General features: G+C 38.0%; 1 protein-coding gene across 1 annotated transcript in view; it reads left to right on the top strand.

Moving 5' to 3' along the window:
• Positions 1-242: 242 nt before the first annotated feature.
• ZNRF2 (zinc and ring finger 2) overlaps positions 243-21,080 on the top strand; it is a 93,570-nt gene continuing 72,732 nt past the window's right edge. The window contains exon 1 of the mRNA XM_032401853.1: positions 243-699. Coding sequence (XP_032257744.1) covers positions 243-699 — 457 coding nt within the window. The remainder of the gene's footprint in view (positions 700-21,080) is intronic.

Below are 21,080 nucleotides of genomic sequence, written 5' to 3'. Positions count from 1 at the left end.
TTCCTCTCCTCTCCTCGTTTCCCGCGACCTCCCGCAGGCCGCCGGTCGCGCCCGCCGCCCCCAACACAAGAGCGCGCCGGGCGCCGACCGCCCTTAGGGGCGCCGGGCGGCGGCCCTGGACGTGCGGGCTTCTCCTTGCGCCGGCCGCGGCGCCTCGGCCCTGCCCGCTCGCTCGTGCGCTCGCTCCCGCCCTCCCGGCGCTCGGGGCGCCGCGCGCGGGCCCGGCCCGGGGCAGGGCGGCCATGGGCGCCAAGCAGAGCGGCCCGGCCGCTGCTAACGGCCGCACCCGCGCCTACTCGGGCTCGGATCTACCTTCCAGCAGCAGCGGAGGGACCAATGGGACCGCGGGCGGCGGCGGCGGCACCGGGGCGCGGGCCGCGGCCGCGGGGAGGTTTCCGGCTCAGGTGCCCGGCGCGCACCAGCCCAGCGCCTCCGGCGGCGCCGCGGCGGCCTCGGCGGCCCCGCGGAGTCGCTCCCTCGGCGGGGCCGTGGGGAGCGTGGCGTCGGCGGCCCGCGCGGCGCAGTCCTCCTTCAGCATCCCCAATAGCAGCAGCGGCCCGTACGGCTCGCAGGACTCGGTGCACAGCAGCCCCGAGGACGGCGGCGGCAGCAGAGACCGGCCGGCGGGCGGGGGCTCCGGCGGGCCGCGCCTGGTGATCGGCTCTTTACCAGCTCACCTCTCGCCGCACATGTTTGGAGGTACGGCTCCCTCCCCTCCCCGGCTCCCCGGTTCCCTGCCTCTCGCGGGCCGCACGTGCGCCAGGGCCGCGCTGGGGTTTACCCTTCTCCTTTTCTCCTTCAGCCTGAGCGCCGCGGCTCTGCCGCGCGGCCCGGCCGGCTCGCCCCTCTGGGGAGGAAAGCCGCCACTTAACCCCGGCCGCGCCGCTCCCGCTACTCCCTGGGCTTTGGTTTTTAGACACCGGGGGTACCCCCCGCCTCACAGTGGGGGCCCAGTAGAGGAAGCCCTTGTTTTCCCCTTGGGGTGAATGGAGGGAAGATTGTTTCTGCAACAAACCGATGCAACAGCCCTCGTGCTTGTAGCTTTTAGTATCAGGAAGTCAGGAGACCGGTGGCCAAACGTAGTTCTAACTGGGGACTCAAGTGGTGAGCGTTTTTTGAAGGCCAAGAGTCAGAGGGTCTCAAAGGAACATATGAGTATTTGAAAAAGGAGGGAGTTATCTCTGTTGGACTGTTAATATAAAACTGTAATCCTTAAGTCTATGTAAACAGCCCCACCTACTGCATACAGTTTAATTGGTTGAATGTGTGATGGAAAAATGTATTTTTGACCCCAGTGAACTGCTACTTTAGAAAAATGGTGAATGTGAGCCCCTCTTAATTTGGACAGGGCATTTTAAAAATTGAAAGCAGTTTCTTACGGGAACTCTGCCTAAAAGATGCAGTAAAAGCATAGGTGCTTTTGAAAAGCAGTGTTGACTACGAGTTCAGGAAAAGTCACTTGTGATAAGTGGAAATTTTTAATAGCAATATGATGTGCTTTTATGTAGAAACAGGAAGGGTGCACTTGATCTGAGGAAACTGAATTTGGCCTCTTCAGTTATGTTCAGTAGTGATTTACTTTACCTCAAAACGGTTAATATCCTAAACGAATCAAGACACCTCTTCCTTCGCAGTTCATGAGAAGAAATTGGAAGTTTAATCTGGTTAGAGAGGCCGACTTATAGAAGATAAACATTCCCATGTCACTGCATTATATTACATAAATTCACAAGTGAGCACAGCTGAAACTGAGGAAACCATTCCCTCCATTTTTGTGGCCCTTTTTTTCATATGTTTATATATGCGAGAAATTTGAGTTGGTGAAGTGGAATGTTCAGTAATGTAATTTATCTGTTCTAATATTCTGTACTATCAATATTCATGTTAGCATATTGAGAATGGGAATGTCATGTTTAGTTTTTTTTATGTTTTTAATGCTGCTTTGCACATTCAGTATAGAACAACTCTTAACTACTTTAGTTATAATTTTGCTACGGAAATAGCAATATTGGTATTTACTAAAATTGGGCCACTAAAAAACTTTAATTTTTGAGAAAAAGAACTAGTGCTTTCCTTACTGTGATTTGATCATAATTAACACAGTTGAAGGTTCGTTTGATCTTAGTTAACACAGCTGTAGCCACTACACTGAGGAATAATGAAAGACAGTTTTTTTTTTTTTTTTTGAGATTATTTTATTTATTTGACAGAGAAAGAGACAGCGAGAGAGGGAACACAAACAGGGAGAGTGGGAGAGGGAGAAGCAGGCTTCCTGCAGAGCAGGGAGCCAGACGCGGGGCTTGATCCCAGGACGCTGGGATCATGACCTGAGCTGAAGGCAGACGCTTAACGACTGAGCCACCCAGGTGCCCCCATGAAAGACACTTTCTTGAGAATGGGAGATTAGTGCAAGAATAAAGGATAAGCTGGTTTTTAAAGTGAAAATTTGCATTTAGCAATTGTCAAAAGATGTATTTAAAAGTTCGCTAAAGGAGTAAGAAGAAGTTTGTCAAATTAATATCTTATTTCAAATATACTGATTACTTAAAGGGCTAATAATTTCCTTTAACAAAGAGTTAGTATATCTGTATGGGTTTATTTTCTGAAAATAAATACCTTCCATTCAGAGCAGGGGGCAAGTAGTTGACACTTAGGTTTTTAATTCATAGTAAATTAGCAAATAACAAAGACCTGGTTCATAAAAGTAGAAGCAAAGCAAATTTATCTTTTTTTTTTTACTTAAGTTCCTAGTTCTGTGCGCTTAGTTCTTTTTGTACTTTCAGGGTTAGGATGATTGGGGCCTAATAGCACAGTGATACTATGGAACTTGGGGCAGCCTTTCTTAACCAGGTCTCTGCAGAGAATAGAGCCCTAATGTCCTAAGGCAGCTATTGTAGGCCAGCTGATTAACTTTTTTCTCATATGCTCTTAGAATGATTCTAGTTATGTATCATTTTTCTGAAATTTGAGAAAACAGTCAAATAGTCTGTGTTTGGTAGTTCAGGTAAAAAACTGGAGAGAGCGTGGAAGGGGATCAGAGAAATTACTTGTTCCCATTATATGATAGGAACAAATCAATATGCCAGTACCTTAAATCCTAGTTGACACGGGGAGATGGAGTACACTTAACGTAAAAACACATCTTTCTACTGGCATTTGCTTTACTGAGATTTTTACTTCTGTTTCAGTGGGTAGGTTTATCAGGGGAACTTAATAGAGCATATTTCTCCTCATCCTGAGATTTAGGAAGCCAGATGATGAATCTTACTTTATATTTATTTTCAGATGATGAATCTTACTGTAAAAAATTACACTTGATTATACTTTGCATTGATTTAATTTCTTAGTATGTATTATAGTATTTCTTCAGTTACAAATTGTGTAAATGTTTGGGCATATATGAAGTAATTCCCTCTGAAAATTGAGAAAAGGAATTATTTTTGAATTAGTGGGAAGTTTTGCTGTAATTTTGTAAAACTTACTTTAATTGATATTTGTGTTACTATTTTGTAATAAGAAAATATGGTACTAATAAGATGCAAAATTGTCATTCTCTTTTGGGCTGTCATGTAATTTATAAAAAACCTAAACAATATACCACTTCTTTCTTTTTTTAAATAGTAGTCTAGCAAATTGAATTGTTAGTAGTTTCATCATAATGAATTACCAAATTGAATGAGGTTTTCTGTGTTAGTTTTATGTTTTGAGTATGTATTTTAGCTAAATACATTCTTATTCACTTCTCTCTGGAGAGAACCAGAAGAGAGGTGCTTAATCCAGAATATTTTAGTTTACAGAAATTTCCTAGAACTGAACGGTTTTTCTTATTTTTGTTACTTCTTTTGGACTGCTGAGTCTAATACTATTAAAGTGAACAGAAGCCTTCTCTTGTCTATCACCTTTGTTTTAAAACAGGCCTTTAGTGATATATATAGGCTAATATTTAAAAGCCTTGGTGGTATTTTAGGATTTTTTTTGGCTTTATTTTATGTGTACATTTTTTCCACTACCAAGTTGCTAATGTTCATAAAATCAGTTATTATGGGTGGTAGAATAGTCTTTAATGATCCAGCAAGGATAGGGAAGATATTTGAAAAAGGACTATAAAATATACCAGTGAATGGAGATTATTTCTGGAAATATAGTGTGGGCTTCCCTTATAACCTATCCATGAGCCTAGAAGTGAAAATGTAAAATGAGTTAATCTAGACAGTTAACTGGTGGTACTCAGTTGCTTTCGTTCTTCTCCTAATTGGCTTGAGTTTGTTTGGGTCTGTTGTGTCCTTGAGGTTTCAGTAGTCTGACTCCAATTCAGGCGCCTTCTGTTACTTAGGAAACATGATTCCTTATGTTGAAGGAGTGTGGGTTATCTCTTAAAATGGAATATGTTAAATGAAATCTGTATTTCTAGACAGATTTATTTCTCCTAATTTTCAGGAAAGATGCAGGTTTTTAAGGTAGTGAATTATCTCCATTAATTGTTACTGAATCATTCTCAGTCATCCCTTCTTACCAGTATCTAGTGCCAAAATATTTGAATTTGGGTTATTGTGATTAATCTATTTCCTGTTTCTGAATTTTCTTTTATTCATTTGAAAACCTTTATGCGGTATGGCAGAAGAGAAATACCTGCCTCTTCCTAAGAAAAATTACACTTCTAGCTACCACCCTTGTCACTGCCCAAAAGAACAACTCTGGCGGTTAATGTTTCTCACTTGTAATCCCACATATCTTTAAACACTATAGGAGATACTTGGTGTTGTATGCTTTGTTATGCTAAAGAGTGGGCTCTGTCCTGGAAGTTTCTGCTTTGGGAATATTTTGAAAATTCTCTTTTCCCCCCTTCTTCCACCTCCAGCTTTATTTTACAATTTTTTTTCCCTGAAAGTTCTCTTGTCTGCAGGGTAGAAGGTGGGCTGGAGGAAGGATTGGTTTGTGTTGCACTGGGCATCATCTGATATGAAAGGTGCCTGACCTGAGTACTTCTGATGCTTTGCTAGTTGAAAAGCCAGTCCTTGTCCTAAGGATAGTGCCTCCAGCAAGTCCCCAGCCCCCTCCAATTTGATTGCTTAGCCTGGTAACCAGTAAGTGGGTTCTTATTTGTTTTTTGGTTACCAGTACTGTTAATTAGGTACGAGCTTTTAAAATATTGATTATTCTGGGTTTATAAGGAGAATTCCCTTAACGTTATACTTACTGCATATGCTGGGTATATGTATGATTGAGTATATTAGCAAATGGGTTTTAAAAAGTATAGGAACAGTTTTATGTAGCAGAGTACTTCTTAAATGTTTTAATTGTGCATGTATTTGACTGGTATTAACTAATGAGTTAAGTTTGTTCTACCCTTGTTTAAGTGTTTAGAAATTGGGGAAGACATGTCTTTTGTGTAAACAGTAAAGGGTTCAGAAATACCGTAGGTTCTGATTTTATAAGTTTTCTATTCTCCTTATTAACAAATTACTATACATTTTGCTGTCCAAAACAAAACATATCTATTATCTCAGTTTTTATGGGTAAGGAGTCTGGGTTCATTTTAGCTTGGGTCCTCTGCGAGACTGCAATAAAAGTATGCCAGGACTGGGTTGTTATTTAGAGACTCAATTGGGGAAGGGTCTATTTTCAAGCCGCCTCAAGTTGTTGGCAGAATTCGTTTCCTCATAGTTGCTAAGCACATGATATCTTGCTGCTTCAGAGCCAGCAAAGGAGACAGTCTAGCGAGGTGAGCTGGTGCTACATACGCTCTTACATAAATATGTACATGTAATCACATACAGCTCATTGCTTTGCTGCTGGCACTGGTTGGAAGCAAGTCACAGGTCTGTTAGACTCAAGGGGAGGGAATGACAGGTGTAAATTTCAGAAGGCAGGGATCATGTGTGGCCATCCTAAAGTTTACCACATTGATTGTAGACTTAGGTTGACCAGTTAAACATGCAACTGTTCTAACTTTATTTTTAAACTCATTTTTCATTTACTTTAGAAAAGTTGTAATAATGTATGTGGTAAATGTTGCTTTAGTAAACATGAATTTTTTTTTTAAGGGACTGGCATTGTAGTTTTCAGGGGTACAAACAAGGCTTCTCCTGTGCTTGCTCAGGTCTCAGTTGAATTTAAGATTATTATACATTGTAACAAGTGCTATAATAGGACTCTTAACAAAATGCTTTGTAAGGTATCCTTGTTTCAAGTAAGGAATACTTCATAGAGGCAGGTAACGTGTGAACTGTAAGGATTTAGCAGTCTTTTGGGGGGAGGACACTGCAGACTAAGGAAGAATCCACAAAAGCCTTGGATTTTGATAGGGCATATTGAAAAGTTAAATGTCTGGGTTGTAGGGTGTAAGGACCACTGATGAGAACATGAAACTAGAAAAATCGATTTGGACCATTTGTTGAGGATTTTATGGTGATGTACCTTTGTTTTACTTAACCAAGTTTTAAAGTAGGCACCCCTATGGTCATAGTTGATATGGGTGGCAGCCTTCCTGAGGAGTGCAGTGCTCGGCCTGTGACACTGTTAGAGCACTGCTACTCATGATTAAATTGCTTGTTAGGAGGGGAGAGATAGCAGGAAGATAAGCTAGGATTCTTTTAGACTATAATTGATGGAAGGTGCCTAAATTGAAATTATAGCTTTGGTGGAGGAGAGGAAAAGTTGGACTTGAGTGAGATTTCTAAGGTAAAACTGATAGGATTAAGAACCTGGGTGCACAGTGATGTCATTAACCAATATTAAAAAATAAAAAAGGAAAGAAAAAATTTTAGGAAATGAGTTCCTTCAAGCCTGTTAAATTTTGAGTGGCTATGGGGCTTCCATCTAGAAGCATCCTTTAAGCAGTTGGAAATATACATCAGTAATTTAGGACATTACCAAAAACTGAGAAATAGTCAATTAGCAGATTTTAAGTGAAGCCAAAAAATAGATAGGATTAATAAGGGATGAATATAAATTGAGGAGCAGGCATGGAATCCTGGGGAGCAAGAATTTTAAGAGACAAGCAGAGTAGGAGAACAGTGATTAGAATTGAACCCAAGGAAAAGTTGATGGAAATGTTTTTTTTTTTAAATCATAAAAATAATACATGTTCATTAGAGAAAACTAAAATGCAGAAAATACTGAAAAACACACACACACACAAATAACAAATCACTTGTAATCTTTTTTTTTTTTTTTAAAGATTTTATTTATTCGTTTGAGACACAGAGATAGAGAGAGAGCATGAGCAGGGAGAGAGGCAGAGGGAGAAGGAGAAGCAGGCTCCCTGCTGAGCCAGGAGCCCGATGTGGGGCTCGATCCCAGGACCCTGGAATCATGACCTGAGCCGAAGGCAGATGCTTAACCATCTGAGCCACCCAGGCACCCCAAATCACTTGTAATCTTACTGCCAGAAATAAAATTTGGAACATTCATCCTATATATTCTTTTCATTTTAAACTTTTGTGATGTTCTAATGTAAAATTTTAAAGCTACAGATTTCCCTCTGAGAATTGCTTTAGCTGAATCCCACAAATTTTGAAGTGGTTTTGTTAACATGCAGTTAAAAATACTATCTAATTTCTCTTGTGAGCTCTTCTTTTATCCATGGGTTAGATATTCTTTGATGACATGCTCTTTCCACTTCATTAGTTTCTTCCATGACATTGAATTTTTTTATGACATGGTTTTTAATGACTGCTCAGTGTTCCAAAATTCACTCAGTAAGTATTTAATGAGGACCCACTTTGCCATGTACGGTCCTAAGGATACAGAACTGAAGAAATAAAACACATATCCCTGCTTTCATGGACCTTCTATCCTACTTGAGGAAGAAAGTAAACAAGTAAAAATAGTGTGTCAGTGGGTGTTGAATGTGACAGGGAAAAATGGAGTGGAAAGGTGGGTAGAGATTGTGGGGTGGAGACTTGTCCCTATGTTAAATAGTGTTTTGGAGATAACTTCACTGACAAGGTTGACATACAAGCAGAGGGAAGGGAGCAAGCCATGAGGGATCTCTAAAGGAAAAACATAACCCAGGCAGAAGGAATGGTTAACTAGAAAGGCCCTGAGGAATGAATGTACCTGACGTGTTTTGGTGAGAAAAGCTGTGAAACCAGTGTAGTTGGAACGCAGAGGGTTGTAGATGAGGGGAGAGAGGAGTGGGATGGGGCAGAATCATAAAATGCCTTGTAACCACTGACCTGGTTTTTTGACTTTTGTTTTAGAGAGAGATGGAGAGGCATTTGAGAGTTTTGTTTTTTAAAGATTTTATTTATTTGTCAGAGAGAGAGAAAGAGTCTGTGCGTGCATGCGCGCGCGCAAGCAGGGGAAGGGGCAGGCAGAGGGAGAAGCAGGCTCCCTGCTGAGCAAGGAGCCCGATGCGGGATCCCAGGACCCTGGGATCATGACCTGAGCCGAAGGCAGACGATTAACTGAGTGAGCCACCCAGGCATCCCAGCATTTGAGAGTTTTTTGAGCAGAAGATTGACGTAACCGGCCTTGGGCCTTTAAAGGATTACTCTGGCCACAGTGTGAGAGTGGACACTAGAGGGCAAGAGTCAAGCAAGGAGTTAAAAATCAGGGCAAAAGATAACAGTGGCTTGGACCAGGGTGGTGGCACTGAAGGTGGTGAGGAGTGGCCACACTCTGGATGTCCTGTTCTTGGAAGATGGAGCCAACTGGATGAGCTGTCGGAGGAGTGAGAGTGAAAGGGGAGGCGGGCTTTATATGGTTTATTTGCAGTTGGGTGCTATTATGTACTAGTGCTGTCAAAATCCTGGCATGCAAATGTTTATGTTTCTCCAGTTCTTAAAAATTTATCAGAGGTGTGGGATTGTTAGAACCAAAGATATGCATTGTTCAAGGCATTTGATCTTTATTGCTGAATTGCCCTTTAGAAAGGGCAACTTCTTCAAGCAAAGTATAATTTCAGGAGTATTTAAATTTTTTTTTCTCCCCATGAAAACTCTAGTGAGGTTTTTAATACTTAAAAACAAATACAAAGCAGGTTGGTAGATGCATTTTGAGTAATATCTATCAGTCATTATTTAGTGCTTTTTTTTTTATAGTAAATTTAGTGTATCAAAAAAGAATAAGTATATTCCATCATTTGAATTTAATAAATTCTGACCATCTTGTATATCCTAATTTTTGTTGAAATTATGATTAGTCTGATAATAAATTTATTTGTATACATGTGAGCTGAGAAAAATAGAACAAAGAAACCATGTACTATACATAATGAGTTGTTACATGTAATTCATTTCAGAGAGCCAGCTTTTGGTTTGAATGATAAATTTTACCACTTTATTTTTTTTAAATTTCATCAGTACTGCTCTTATCTCTTATTTTCTTTCTCATTTTGTAAAGTTAATTGTGCCCTTCTAGCTTTTTTTTCCTTTTTTTTTTTTTTTTTTTAAAGTAAGCTCTACACCTAATGGGGGGCTTGAACTCACGGCCTTGAGATCAAGAGTTGCATGCTGTATTGACTGAGCTAGCGAGAGGGGCCCCTCTCTTAGCTTCTTAGTTCATTTTATTTTTCTTTTGTTCTTTTTTAATGATAAAAGCATTAAGGCGATGATTACTCCTTGGTACATATAGTCATTTCCTATAGCTTTCGATACTTAGTATTTGTATTGTCATTAAGTAAACGAACACTCTTGAGGAATAATTTTGTTAGCTAAGATTTTTTTTTTTAAACCTAGGAGTTACATTAAAGTGACTTTAACATCTTTGGTAAATTTACCATTGTTTTGCTACCCTCTTGTTATTTCTAGTGTAACCTAGAAGTATTGCATTGTGGTCATAGAGTCTTAAGACTTTTTTCAGTTGCAAATGATAGAAATACAATGGAAAAACAATATTATAGATCTTGGGATGGATCTGTGTTCATCCACTCTGCACTGCATATTTGATAGGCCCTTTCAACTTGCTAACTCTTTCATTTTGGGTAGTTTTTTGGAATTATTTCTGTGATTATTTTTTCTGCCATTTTCTTTTCTCATTTCAGTGTTGGATACTTAGAGTGATCCTTTGCTTTATCTTTTTTCTCTTTTTTTATCTTTGTTTTTGGTTCTTTTTATGGGAGTTTTTTCCCCAACTTTTATCTTCTCTTTACTTGACTTTTGTTTATTTCTGTAATCTAATTTCCAAGAGCTTTTTTTTTAATTGTGAATTTTTTCATACGTTTTGTTCTTTTGTGGGTACATCTTTTTCTAAGAATATTAATGATATGTGTTTTTGTGTATGCGTATGCTTTATTTCCCCCTCCCAATTACTCAGTTTCTTCCCAGTTGCTTTTTCTCTTTGCTTGGCTTCAGTCTTTCATTAGGTTCTCTCTTCAAATGTTTGGTGATCGTTGGCTGGTCACCACTCACTCATTCTCATTGGAAGCTGTGTGTGCATGCAGGGTTATCTGTCTGGGCCCCTTTTCTTAGGAATTGGGAAATTCCTAAGAATTTTATTGTCTTTTTTTTTTTTTTTTTGGATTGGTCATATTTTCCAGAGTGGCTTTTCTCTCTCTCTCTTTTTTTTTTTTTTGCCTGGAGGATGTACTATTTTATACCTCTATTCTAGGAGCAGAGTGAGAAGAAAGCCAGGAGTGTTAACACTCAATGTGGTACTTTCATTTAATTCCCATATTCATTATCAATAGGTACTTCTGTCTTTATTCCTGTTATCCCCAAGTCCAGAAACTTGCTTTCTCCGAATAACAAGCCTCCAGTCTAATGCCAGCCTGGGGGCGGAACAGCTGCCTAGTTGCTGGGAATCAGGGAGGATAACTGGAAAGAGACTTGCAGTGAATTTTTCTCTCTTGTGCCTCACGTAAATCAGCTTGCTTTTCTGCTTTCCTAATTCTGCAATGAAAGTTACCACTCATTTTCTTTCCGTAGTCTAACGATATCCCTTTTTCCCCATCTATACTTTTATAGGCTTAATTCCTTGAGGCAGGGCGGTGGCGGGGTTGGGGGGGCAACGGACACAAAAGGACAACCATGAGGCAGGGCGGTGGCGGGGTTGGGGTTATAGGCTTAATTCCTTAAAAAAAAAAACATTTTTAATGCTTTTAGTAAGATGTTTGAACTGAGGGGAGTCTGATAAATGTATTCAAGCAATTGTCTTTAACTGGAAGTCCTCTTTTTTTCCCCTAATTGCCTAAGAAATATGAATCCATTTCTACGAAATTTCAACAATTCAGATAAATGAAAGTCACTTTCACTCCTTCTCTGATGATCCCATTCACTCCCAGATGTCACTATTATCATTTTTATGTATGTGTACTTTGTAATTTTTTGATAAATTGATTTACATACTTACAGAGAAAAGCAGTTTGATTTTTATGAGATTTTGCGATACTTATTGTTGACAAGAACATGGTCGTACTATATTCTTCTAAAATCTGCTTTTTTCTCTTCAATGGGTTTAGGAGTTTTTAATGTGGAAGGACATATAAGTGTAACTCTTCTCTTTAACTGCTTACTTACTATTCCATAATATGCATGTACTGTAGTTTATTTAACCATTCTTCTGTTGGTAAGCATTTAGGATGTTTACACTTTTCAGTGTTGTAAAAAACATCTTTATCAATATATGCATATGTACAGATTTTCTCATATAGGCACTACTATGACACCAGCCATCTGGAATTAGTGTCAGATTCCACAGGTTTAAGGGCACTGTCCTGAGAAGACTGTCCTCATTTCAGCTTTAGCTACATTTTGGGGTTCCTTGGCTGCCTGAATTTCTGATCAAATGACTACAAATTTGGAGGAATGGGGGTGTGAGGAAAGGTCCCATGACTTCTCAGGTTTGATAATTCACTAGAATAACTCATAGGACTCAAGAAAATGGTGTACTCGGGATTATAGTTTTATTATAACGGATATAAAGTAGGACCAGCCAAATGAAGAGACACAGTGTGAGGTCTGAGAGGATCCTGAACACAGTGCTTTCCTGCCTTCTCCTTATGGAATCAGGCTGTGTCACCCTCCTGGCACAACCGTGTGTTCACGAACTAGAAAGCTTCCCAAAGCCTAGGTGTCCAGACTTTTTATTTGGGTTTTATTACGTAGATATGGTTGGTTAAAAATTGGCCATATGGTTGGACTCAGTCTCTGACTCCCTCTCCTTCCTGGAGGTTGGCCTGTCTCATCACCCCTCAAGCTTTTTTACTCTTAGGACTGGTCTTTCTGGTGACTAGCCTCTATTCTGAATTGTTTTAGTAGCATAAAGTCACATGTGATCCCAGGGGGCTCATGAATAGTGAAGACATTCTTATCACTCAGGAAATTCCAAGGGTTTTAGAAGCTCTGTGCCAGGAACCCAGCAACAAAGACCAGACAAATTCTTTATTATACAACAGATAACCTAGAAGTAGGATTTTCTGGTTGAATGGTATCAACACTTTAATTTTTAATAGATATTGAATAGATAACTGATTTTAATAGATATCCACCTCAGAGGCACTGCTAATCTATTTTGCACCATTATATGACAATACTAAATTTTCCATAACTTTGCTGTTAGATGTTATTTTTTCCTCCATTTCACTTGATGAAAAATTTTGATTTGCATTTCATGATTGCTAGTGAAAATAAGCATCTTTCCATGTGTTTATTATTAGCTGTGTATATTTCTTTTTTGAATTGCCTACTCGTTGAATTTGTCTATTTTTTGGTTATCTATTTTATATTGATTTGTAGTTCATTATATATTCTACAGATTAGTCTTTGGTTGTTTATGTATTTTAAATATTTCCTCCCAGGTTATTGACTTACAAGATTAAATTTTTATGAATTAGATTGTGTCAATTCTAATGGTGCAGGGTTATGAATTTAAATTATTAAAATGCTATTTAAAAGTCTGTTGCTTCCTATAAAGAAGAAAGGGCCTTTTGGGAACCTGGGTAGCTCAGTCGGTTAAGCGTCTGCCTTCGGCTCAGTTCACGATCCTGGGGTCCTGGGATCAAGCCCCACATCATCAGGCTCCCTGCTCAGTGGGGAAGCCTGCTTCTTCCTCTCCCTCTGCCTGCTGCTCCCCTTACTTCTGCTCTCTCTGTCAAATGAATAAATAAAATCTTTAAAAAAAAAAAAGGGGCCTTTATTAATGGCAAGATTTTTTAAGGTGATTTTTAGCTGTCTCAGATATATTGGATCTAGTTTCAGAGGGATTTAAATTATACAAGCCCCCAGTTGTGTCTGTCCCATTTTGGGGGAACATTTGAACTCTTTCAGAGTAATGAAGAATGGGAAGAAGAGAATATTTATTGTGGCAGTATGGTGGGAGAAGTCCAAAAGTAATAACTAATTAAAAAAAAATTCTGTGAATGGATTTATCCAGATCATTCCTCTTCTGTTTTATTAAAGGTGATTTAAAATTGACCATAACTCCAAGTGACATAATTCTATAAATATTAAATTCTCTATTCTAATAACTTATTATATGTTTAGTATCTTTATAAATTGATATATGATGTGTTCTTCATGGAATATAGAAGTTTGTAGTAGAAGATTTAGTTCTTGTATTTAAAATTTTACCGTTGAAGTGTCTCCTGGCTGGCTCAGTGGGTAGAGTTCAACTCTTGATCTTGGGGTTGTGAGTTCAAGCCCCACATTGGGTGTAGAGCTTACTTAAATTTTTTTTTTTAACCATTGAAGTGATTTCTTAGAAATTTAAATATTAATTTTTTTTGGCCTAAAAATTTCAGAAATACATAGTTTCAATAAATATCAATGAAGCCTTGTTTATAGAACTCTTAGTTATATATATATATATGTATTAAATAAATCTTAATATCCCAGCATGAATGTTATCTTGTGTGATAATATTACTGGTTCACATCTGTAGATATTTTACAGTTTATAAAAGCATATTTACATACTCTGTATTTTCAGGTAACACTTTGCAATACACAGAGAACATAATTTTCATTTTCTAAATGAGAAAACTGAGCCTCTGAAATGTTAAGAAATTTGGCTTTTTTAAGCTGTATAAATCATTATGACTCTGAATCACATCAATGTTTTGTTTTCATTTCACCATGTGTATTAGTTTCCTATGGATGTTGTGACAAAGTACTACCAATCTAGTGACTTTTTTTTTTTTTTTAAGATTTTATTTATTTGACAGAAACACAGCAAGAGAGGGAACACAAGCAGGGGGAGTGGGAGAGGGAGAAGCAGGCTTCCCGCGGAGCTGGGAGGCCACCGTGGGGCTTGATCCCAGGACCTTCGGATCATGACCTGAGCTGAAGGCAGACGCTTAATGACTGAGCACCCAGGTGCCCCCCAATCTAGTGACTTAAAACAGGGCATATGTAGTATAGTTATGGAGGTCAGCAGTACAAAAATGGGTCTCACTGGGCTGAAATCAAGGTGTTTATAGGCTGCTTCTGGAGGTTCTAAGGGAGTACCTGTTTCCTTGTCTTTTTCCAGCATCCAGAGACCACCTGCACCCCTTCCTCTGTCTTCAAAGGGGGAGCAACATTGGGCCAAGTTTTCTCACACTGACCTCTCTCTAGTTTTAACTCTTCTGCCCCACTTCCACATTTTAAGGACCCTTGTGATTGAGTTGGGCCTACCCAGGTAATCTAGGATAATCTCTCTATTTTAAGATGAGTGACTAGCAACCTTAATTCCACTTTGCCATGTAACCTAATGTGGTTCCAGGAAATAGGCTATAGACATGTTTGGAGGGCCATTATTCTGCCTACCACACCATGATAACTCTTCAGTATCCCATTTTTTAAGGAAAATGAAGTGGTTTTGCATTCATAATGAGTTATCATTATGAGAGGGAAAAAATGATATCAAACTGGAAAAAAATAGAGTAAGTGTTATGTATTGGCTATTGTTTCTAAAAGAAAGTTAGAAATTCTTTTTCCGGGCACCTGGCTGGCTCAGTTGGTAGAGCATGCAACTCTTGATGTCAGAGCCATGAGTTCAAACCCCACATGGGGGTAGAGTTTACTTAAAAAAAAAAAAAAAAGAAAAAATTCTTTTTCTAAAAGATGGTTAAATAAATATTTCCCAAATCTTCTATGAAGCAATAAAAATGAATGAACTGGTAGAATTGGAAAAAAAAAAAAAACAGTAAACAAAAAACGCAGTAATAATCTGATATAGTCTCTTAAATAATTCAAAGCAGAGTTGTCATATTTATTCATTTTAAACACTAAAGTCAAGTCTAGTTATAGAAAAACGTTCTTCACTTACAGTGTTTTGGTCATTGAGTTCATAGGATAAACTTCAGGTAGTTCATAAAGCTTTTGAAATTACATACAAAATTTTGTGGTTAATGTTAATTTTTTTTAGAGGAATAATATATGGTTTTCATCAGATTCCATCACCTTAAATTAACAACCATTGGTCTACAATTTTTTTCATGTCCAGTTAAATTATTTTTTTTGGTACAGTTCTCTGATGTTTTTGTATAGTTCTTTTATACTTTAGATTTAACTTGTAAAAGTATTAAGCTTCTGCCACATGCTAGGTGCTGATAAGTAGTGAATGTAACAGACATGGACCCTGTTTTCGTCAAGCAGGGTAATTGTCACATTCTTTTCTAATCTTTTTTTTTAAACCATTTAAAATTTTTTTTCCTGAGCCTTCTCTAATTATCATCATTGAGAACTGACCGCTTTGTGGAAAGGAAGTAACTGCTTTTTTCCTTTTTGTAGAAGTTGAGGATTAATTTTCATACATTGGAATGCACAGATCCTAAGCATACAGTTTGAAGAGTTTTGGCAAATGCATTTGACAATACACTGTGTAATATACTATCAAAATAGAGAACATTTTCTTCACCCCAAAAAGTTTTCTTATGCTTCTTTACAGTTATTCCCACCCTACTTTCAAGAGGCTGCTTAGTATTAGCTGTTTCTATTATCATTAGTTTTGCCTGTTCTTGAACTTTATATAAATGGAGTCATACAACATGTACTCTTTCATATTTGGGGTAATTGTAAAGTAAGTTAGAAATGGGAGACATTGGAAAGATTAATGAAATTTTTTCTTGCTGCTCCCATTTCTCTGCTCTGTCCTTTCATGCTACTCCCTCTCGATTACCATACAATACTGTTAATGTGTGCACACTGAAACTAAGAATATACAAAGTGTTTAATGATGGATACGTAGTAGAAGGTGTGATTGTGTGAATATCTCAGATACAAGATAAACCTTTATTTAAAAATTAATGCTTAAATTAATTCCTACTTTGTTCTTTAATTTTTAAATTATCTGGGAAAGTTTTTAGATGATATTAAATGTTTTAGACGGTATTCACTATAGCAAAGTGGGATATAGTGGTTGATTTATTTGCAAATTGTCAATTGTCAGGAGAAGGACAAAGTTCCGAGAAGTTTATTTTTAGGATCAGTATTTCCAAGTATGAGGGAAATTTTTACTTGTCCATGGAATATAGATAAGTGGTTGAACAAAAATTCAAGAGTTGGAACTTTTGCTTTAGTCTAAATCTTTTTAAAAATTAAATAGATAATGGCCAGGCATAATTTTCTTTTTGCCTATAACATGTTTTTGTTTTCATACAAGTCTAAGAAGTATAAATGAGTCAGCAGTCATGTCCAGTGTTGTATTAGTTTCAGGTGTACAGCATAAGGATTCAGCAGTTCTGTACATTATTCAGTGCTCACCACGGAAAACATAGTCACCATCTGTTACCGTACAACACTATTACAATATCGTTGACTATATATCCTGTGTTGTACTTTTCATCCCATGACTATTTTTTTTATTTTTAAGTAAACTCTGCCCCTGACGTGGGACTCAAATTCGTGACCCCGAGATCACAAGTCACACGCTCTACCGACCGAGCCAAACCAGGCGCCTCACCACAACTTTATTTTATAACTGGAAGTTGGTACCTCTTAATCCCTTTTATCTATTTCATCCATCCCCCTATCCACCTTCCCTTTGGCAGCCACCAACTCTCTGCATTTAAAAGTCTATTTTTTTGTTTTTCTGCTCGTTTGTTTTGTTTTTTAGATTCCACATGTAAATGAAATCATATGGTATTTGTCTTTTTCTGTCTGACTTATTTCACTTAGCATAATACCCAAGTCCATCCATGTTGCAAACGGCAAGATCTTATCCTTTTTTATGGCTGAGTAATATTCCATTTGTGTGTATGTGTGTATGTACATGTGTGCACACATACATATGTATGTGTATGCACCACTTTGGGGAAGAGTGCTTTTAAAAAGCTAGTAAAAATTCCTAAAAGCAGTCTGGGGCACAGTTAGCTGCATTCACTTTTGATATATTAAATATTTTTGGAAGACTCACTGGTAATGGTAAGACCAAGTTCTACTTAGAAGTCAAGAAAACTAGCTTTATGACCTTCATCTTTCATTTTCTTGGACTTCAGTTTCCAAGATAAACTATAGAATAATAAGGCTTTAAAAAAACCAAACATGTCCATGTTTTTGATTTGAATATACTAGTACAGGCAAATTCCATTATTACAGATTCCAAAAAGGTAATTAAATTTACTGTATAAGAACAAATGATTAGGTCAGCAGCCTAGAGAGTGTCCTTTTGTAGGCTAGTGCACTAAAGGGAGTCATAATGGTTCTTGTAGAAAGGTACCTGCTGTTGCTTGTTCAAAGAAGGAGGTGGTTTCACTTTTTTCAGGGGTGGTGGTGAACTTGTGCTCTCAGCATCATTTCCTTGGTGTTCTGAAAACAATTTTCCTCTGAGAGTCAGGAGCTATAGAGGAATTTGGGAAATTTGACAAGCTTACTCCACCAAAATTTGAGATCTGTTGAGTATCAAATTGTCTACCATCCCACTGACATTATTCTTGCTTTTGCTTTGTATGAACATACTTAATGTCTTAAGACATTTTAGATTTTTTTTTTTTTTTTTGTCTTAAGACATTTTAAAAGGTGGTGTTATCTATAGCAGGGACTAGAGAAGAATATTCCTTATACTATATATGAAAATGTGATAATGGACTTTACAAGCAAAGGCAGCACAACAAAGCCTAGATATTCTTTTGTGTTTTAACTGACTTTAAAAGTGAGCATGGCGGAAACTTGTTCTCTTACCATCATATATAGTCTCTCTGATTTTTCTTTGTTGCTTTACTTGGTCATTAAATACTTAATGCCTGCTGCGGTAGGCTAGGTAGGCTTTCTGGTACTGAGAATGCAAAGGTGAAAAACAATATTTGTTCCCAAAAAGCACATAGTCTAGTGGAGAGATAGCTTGGAAACAAATGATTATAAAAGTGATAGGGGATTTGTTTTGGTATTTTGTTACCAAATTGAGTGTATATATGTGTAATGAGAAAAAAGACCAGGAGGTATTCATCCATATACTAAAAGTTGGTTGTCTCTGGCAGGTAGGAATACTGCTTTCTGTTTTCTCAAGTATTGTATTTGCAGTAATACACAGGTAACTTCTATAAACAGAAAAGAATTGGTAGTGGTTTCATCATCACGGCTACTATTAAAATTCTTGTGCTACCATTACTCATAATTCCAGAGCTCAGATTTACGACGCAAGTCTGTCTGACTCTGGGTATATGCCATTAGCCCTTTAGCCCCAAGGAGCAAAACCTATTGTAGATGGAAGTGATTAAACCTGCTTCAGAAGATTGTAATAAAGATTAAATGATATAATAGTTCCAAAAGTGCCTAGTACAGGGCCTGGTGCATTCCAAGTGCTTACCACCTTGCTAATCGAAGTTCAGTCTCTGGACCAATGGTATTAACTTCACTTAGGAGCTTCTTAGAGAACGATTTCAGGCCCCACCCCAGATTTATGGAAACAGATTCTGCATTTTAAAAATGTCCAGGTGATTTGTATGCACATTGCTACGTGAGAAGCACTGATTATAGCATACACCTTGGGAAAAGCTTTCCTGGTGCAGTATGTGACTTAGTCTCTGCTTTGTAAACTGACCACCCACGGCTCTTTCTGTATAGATGTTACCAATTGGCATATTGTTATTCCAGAGCCCAGAAATACTTTGCCTAAAATGACAATATCTACCTTGGTGCTTCCTGACTATAAAATAATGTATACTATTATTAAATCTTGAAATAACACATAAAAGTGTAACAAAATAAAAAAACTACTTGAAAATCCGCTCCCTGTGATAGATAAATAAATCATGGCACTTTGGCACACTAGTCAGTGCATGTCTTTATACATGTATATATGTTCTCACCTAATTTTGGGGGGACTTTCTTTCCCTTTTTATCCCCCCACCCACACCTTTACCTGCCAGATAAACTAACCCAGTATTTATCTTCTGAACCTTTGTGCTGTGCAGGAATACAATATATACACACAGAGAGGGATTTTGTGGTCACTGTTTTACAAAAATGGGATTATATTATGAGTGCTTGTCTGCATCTTTTCTTACTTGAAATACTGTAAAAATTCCTCAAGAAGTGTACAAATTCTTTTTAATAACGGCTTGATAGGCCGTGATAGGGATATTGGACAAATTCAGCTGTTTTTATTGATGGTCAGTTTTTGCTACTACAAACAGAAGTAAAAATCTTTGTCTATTCTTTGTATACTGATAGCATTATTGCTAGGATAAATTACCAAGTGAGGATTGCTGGATCAAAGGGTAATTCTTAAAAATTGTTTTTGTTATGAAATATATTTTACATACAGAATAGTATATAAAACACATATACATCTTAAAGACTAATAAAGTGAATTTTCGTGTACCACCATCGATGCTAAAATAGAACATCCATGGTTTCTTAAAATCTCCCTCTATGCCCTTCTATTGTATTCTCCTTACTTAATATTTTCCCTACTTCTATAGCTTTACCACTCAGTTATGCATCCCTAAACAGTTAATATGCTCAGGCAATAGGCTTGGTTTTCAACATTATATTAATGGAGTCATTGCAAATATGTTACATTATTTGTATATTTCACTTATGTTACTGTCTGTAGCTATAGCGTATTCCTCTTTATTTTTATTCATTCCATTGAATGAATACCACAATTTATCCATTTTTATTGTTGATAGAATTGGTCGTGTTTCCAGTTTTTTATTATTGTAAACAATGCTGCCATGAGGGGTGCCTGGGTGGCTCAGTTGGTCAAGTATCTGCCTTCGGCTCAGGTCATGATCTCAGGGTCCTGGGTGGGATGGAGGCCCGCATCGGGCTCCTTGCTCAGCAGGGAGCCTGCTTCTTCCTCTTCCTGCTGCTCCCCCTCCTTGTGCTCTCTCTGTCAAATAAATAAATAAAATCTTTAAAAAAAAAACAACAACAATGCTGCCATGAACATTTTTATTCATGACTCCTGGTGTATGTGTACACAAGTATTCTGGGGCAGTGGGCTTCAATCATTTTTGCTTTTTTATCCCCAAAATAATTTTGTTAAGCTATCTACCTCCTTGCACATTTTTAAGTTGACATTTTTTTATCATGTTTAAATAGTTTCAAGTATGTAATCTCAGAAATATTAAAAATATGATGTTTTAAAATATATGCCTCTTTTTTGTTATATAATTTTAATTCCAATATAATTAACATACAGTGTTATATTAGTTTCAGGTGTACAATAGAGTGATATAACAATTCTATACTCAGTGCTCGTCACAATAAGTGTACTCTTAATCCCTTCACCTGTTGCACTCATTCCCACCGCCCCACACCTCCCTCTGGTAACCATCAGTTTGTTCTCTATAGTTAAGAGTCCATTTTTTGGTTTGTCTCTTTTTTTCCCTTGTTCTCGTTTCTTTTTTTTTTTCTTAAGATTTATTTCTTTTGTGAGAGAACAAGTGCGAGCAGGGAGGGGTAAAAGGGAGGAAGAAAGAATGTGAAGCTGACTCTGCACTGAGCACGGAACCTGACGTGGGGCTCCATCCCATGACTGCTGTGAGATCGTGACCTGAGCCAAAACCAAGAGTCTGCTGCTTAACTGACTGCGCCACCCAGGTGTCCCCCTTTTGTTTCTTAAAATTCCATATATGAGTGAAATCATATGGTATTTGTCTTTCTCTGACTGGCTTATTTCACTTAGCATTATACCCTCTAGATCCATCCATGTTGTTGCAAATGGCAAGATTTCATTCTTTTTTATGGCTGAATAATATATTCCATTGTG

The sequence above is a fragment of the Phoca vitulina genome, unplaced genomic scaffold, assembly GCF_004348235.1.
Source record: "Phoca vitulina isolate PV1807 unplaced genomic scaffold, GSC_HSeal_1.0 scaffold4, whole genome shotgun sequence".
NCBI lineage: Eukaryota > Metazoa > Chordata > Mammalia > Carnivora > Phocidae > Phoca > Phoca vitulina.
This window is presented reverse-complemented; position numbering and strand designations above follow the sequence as displayed.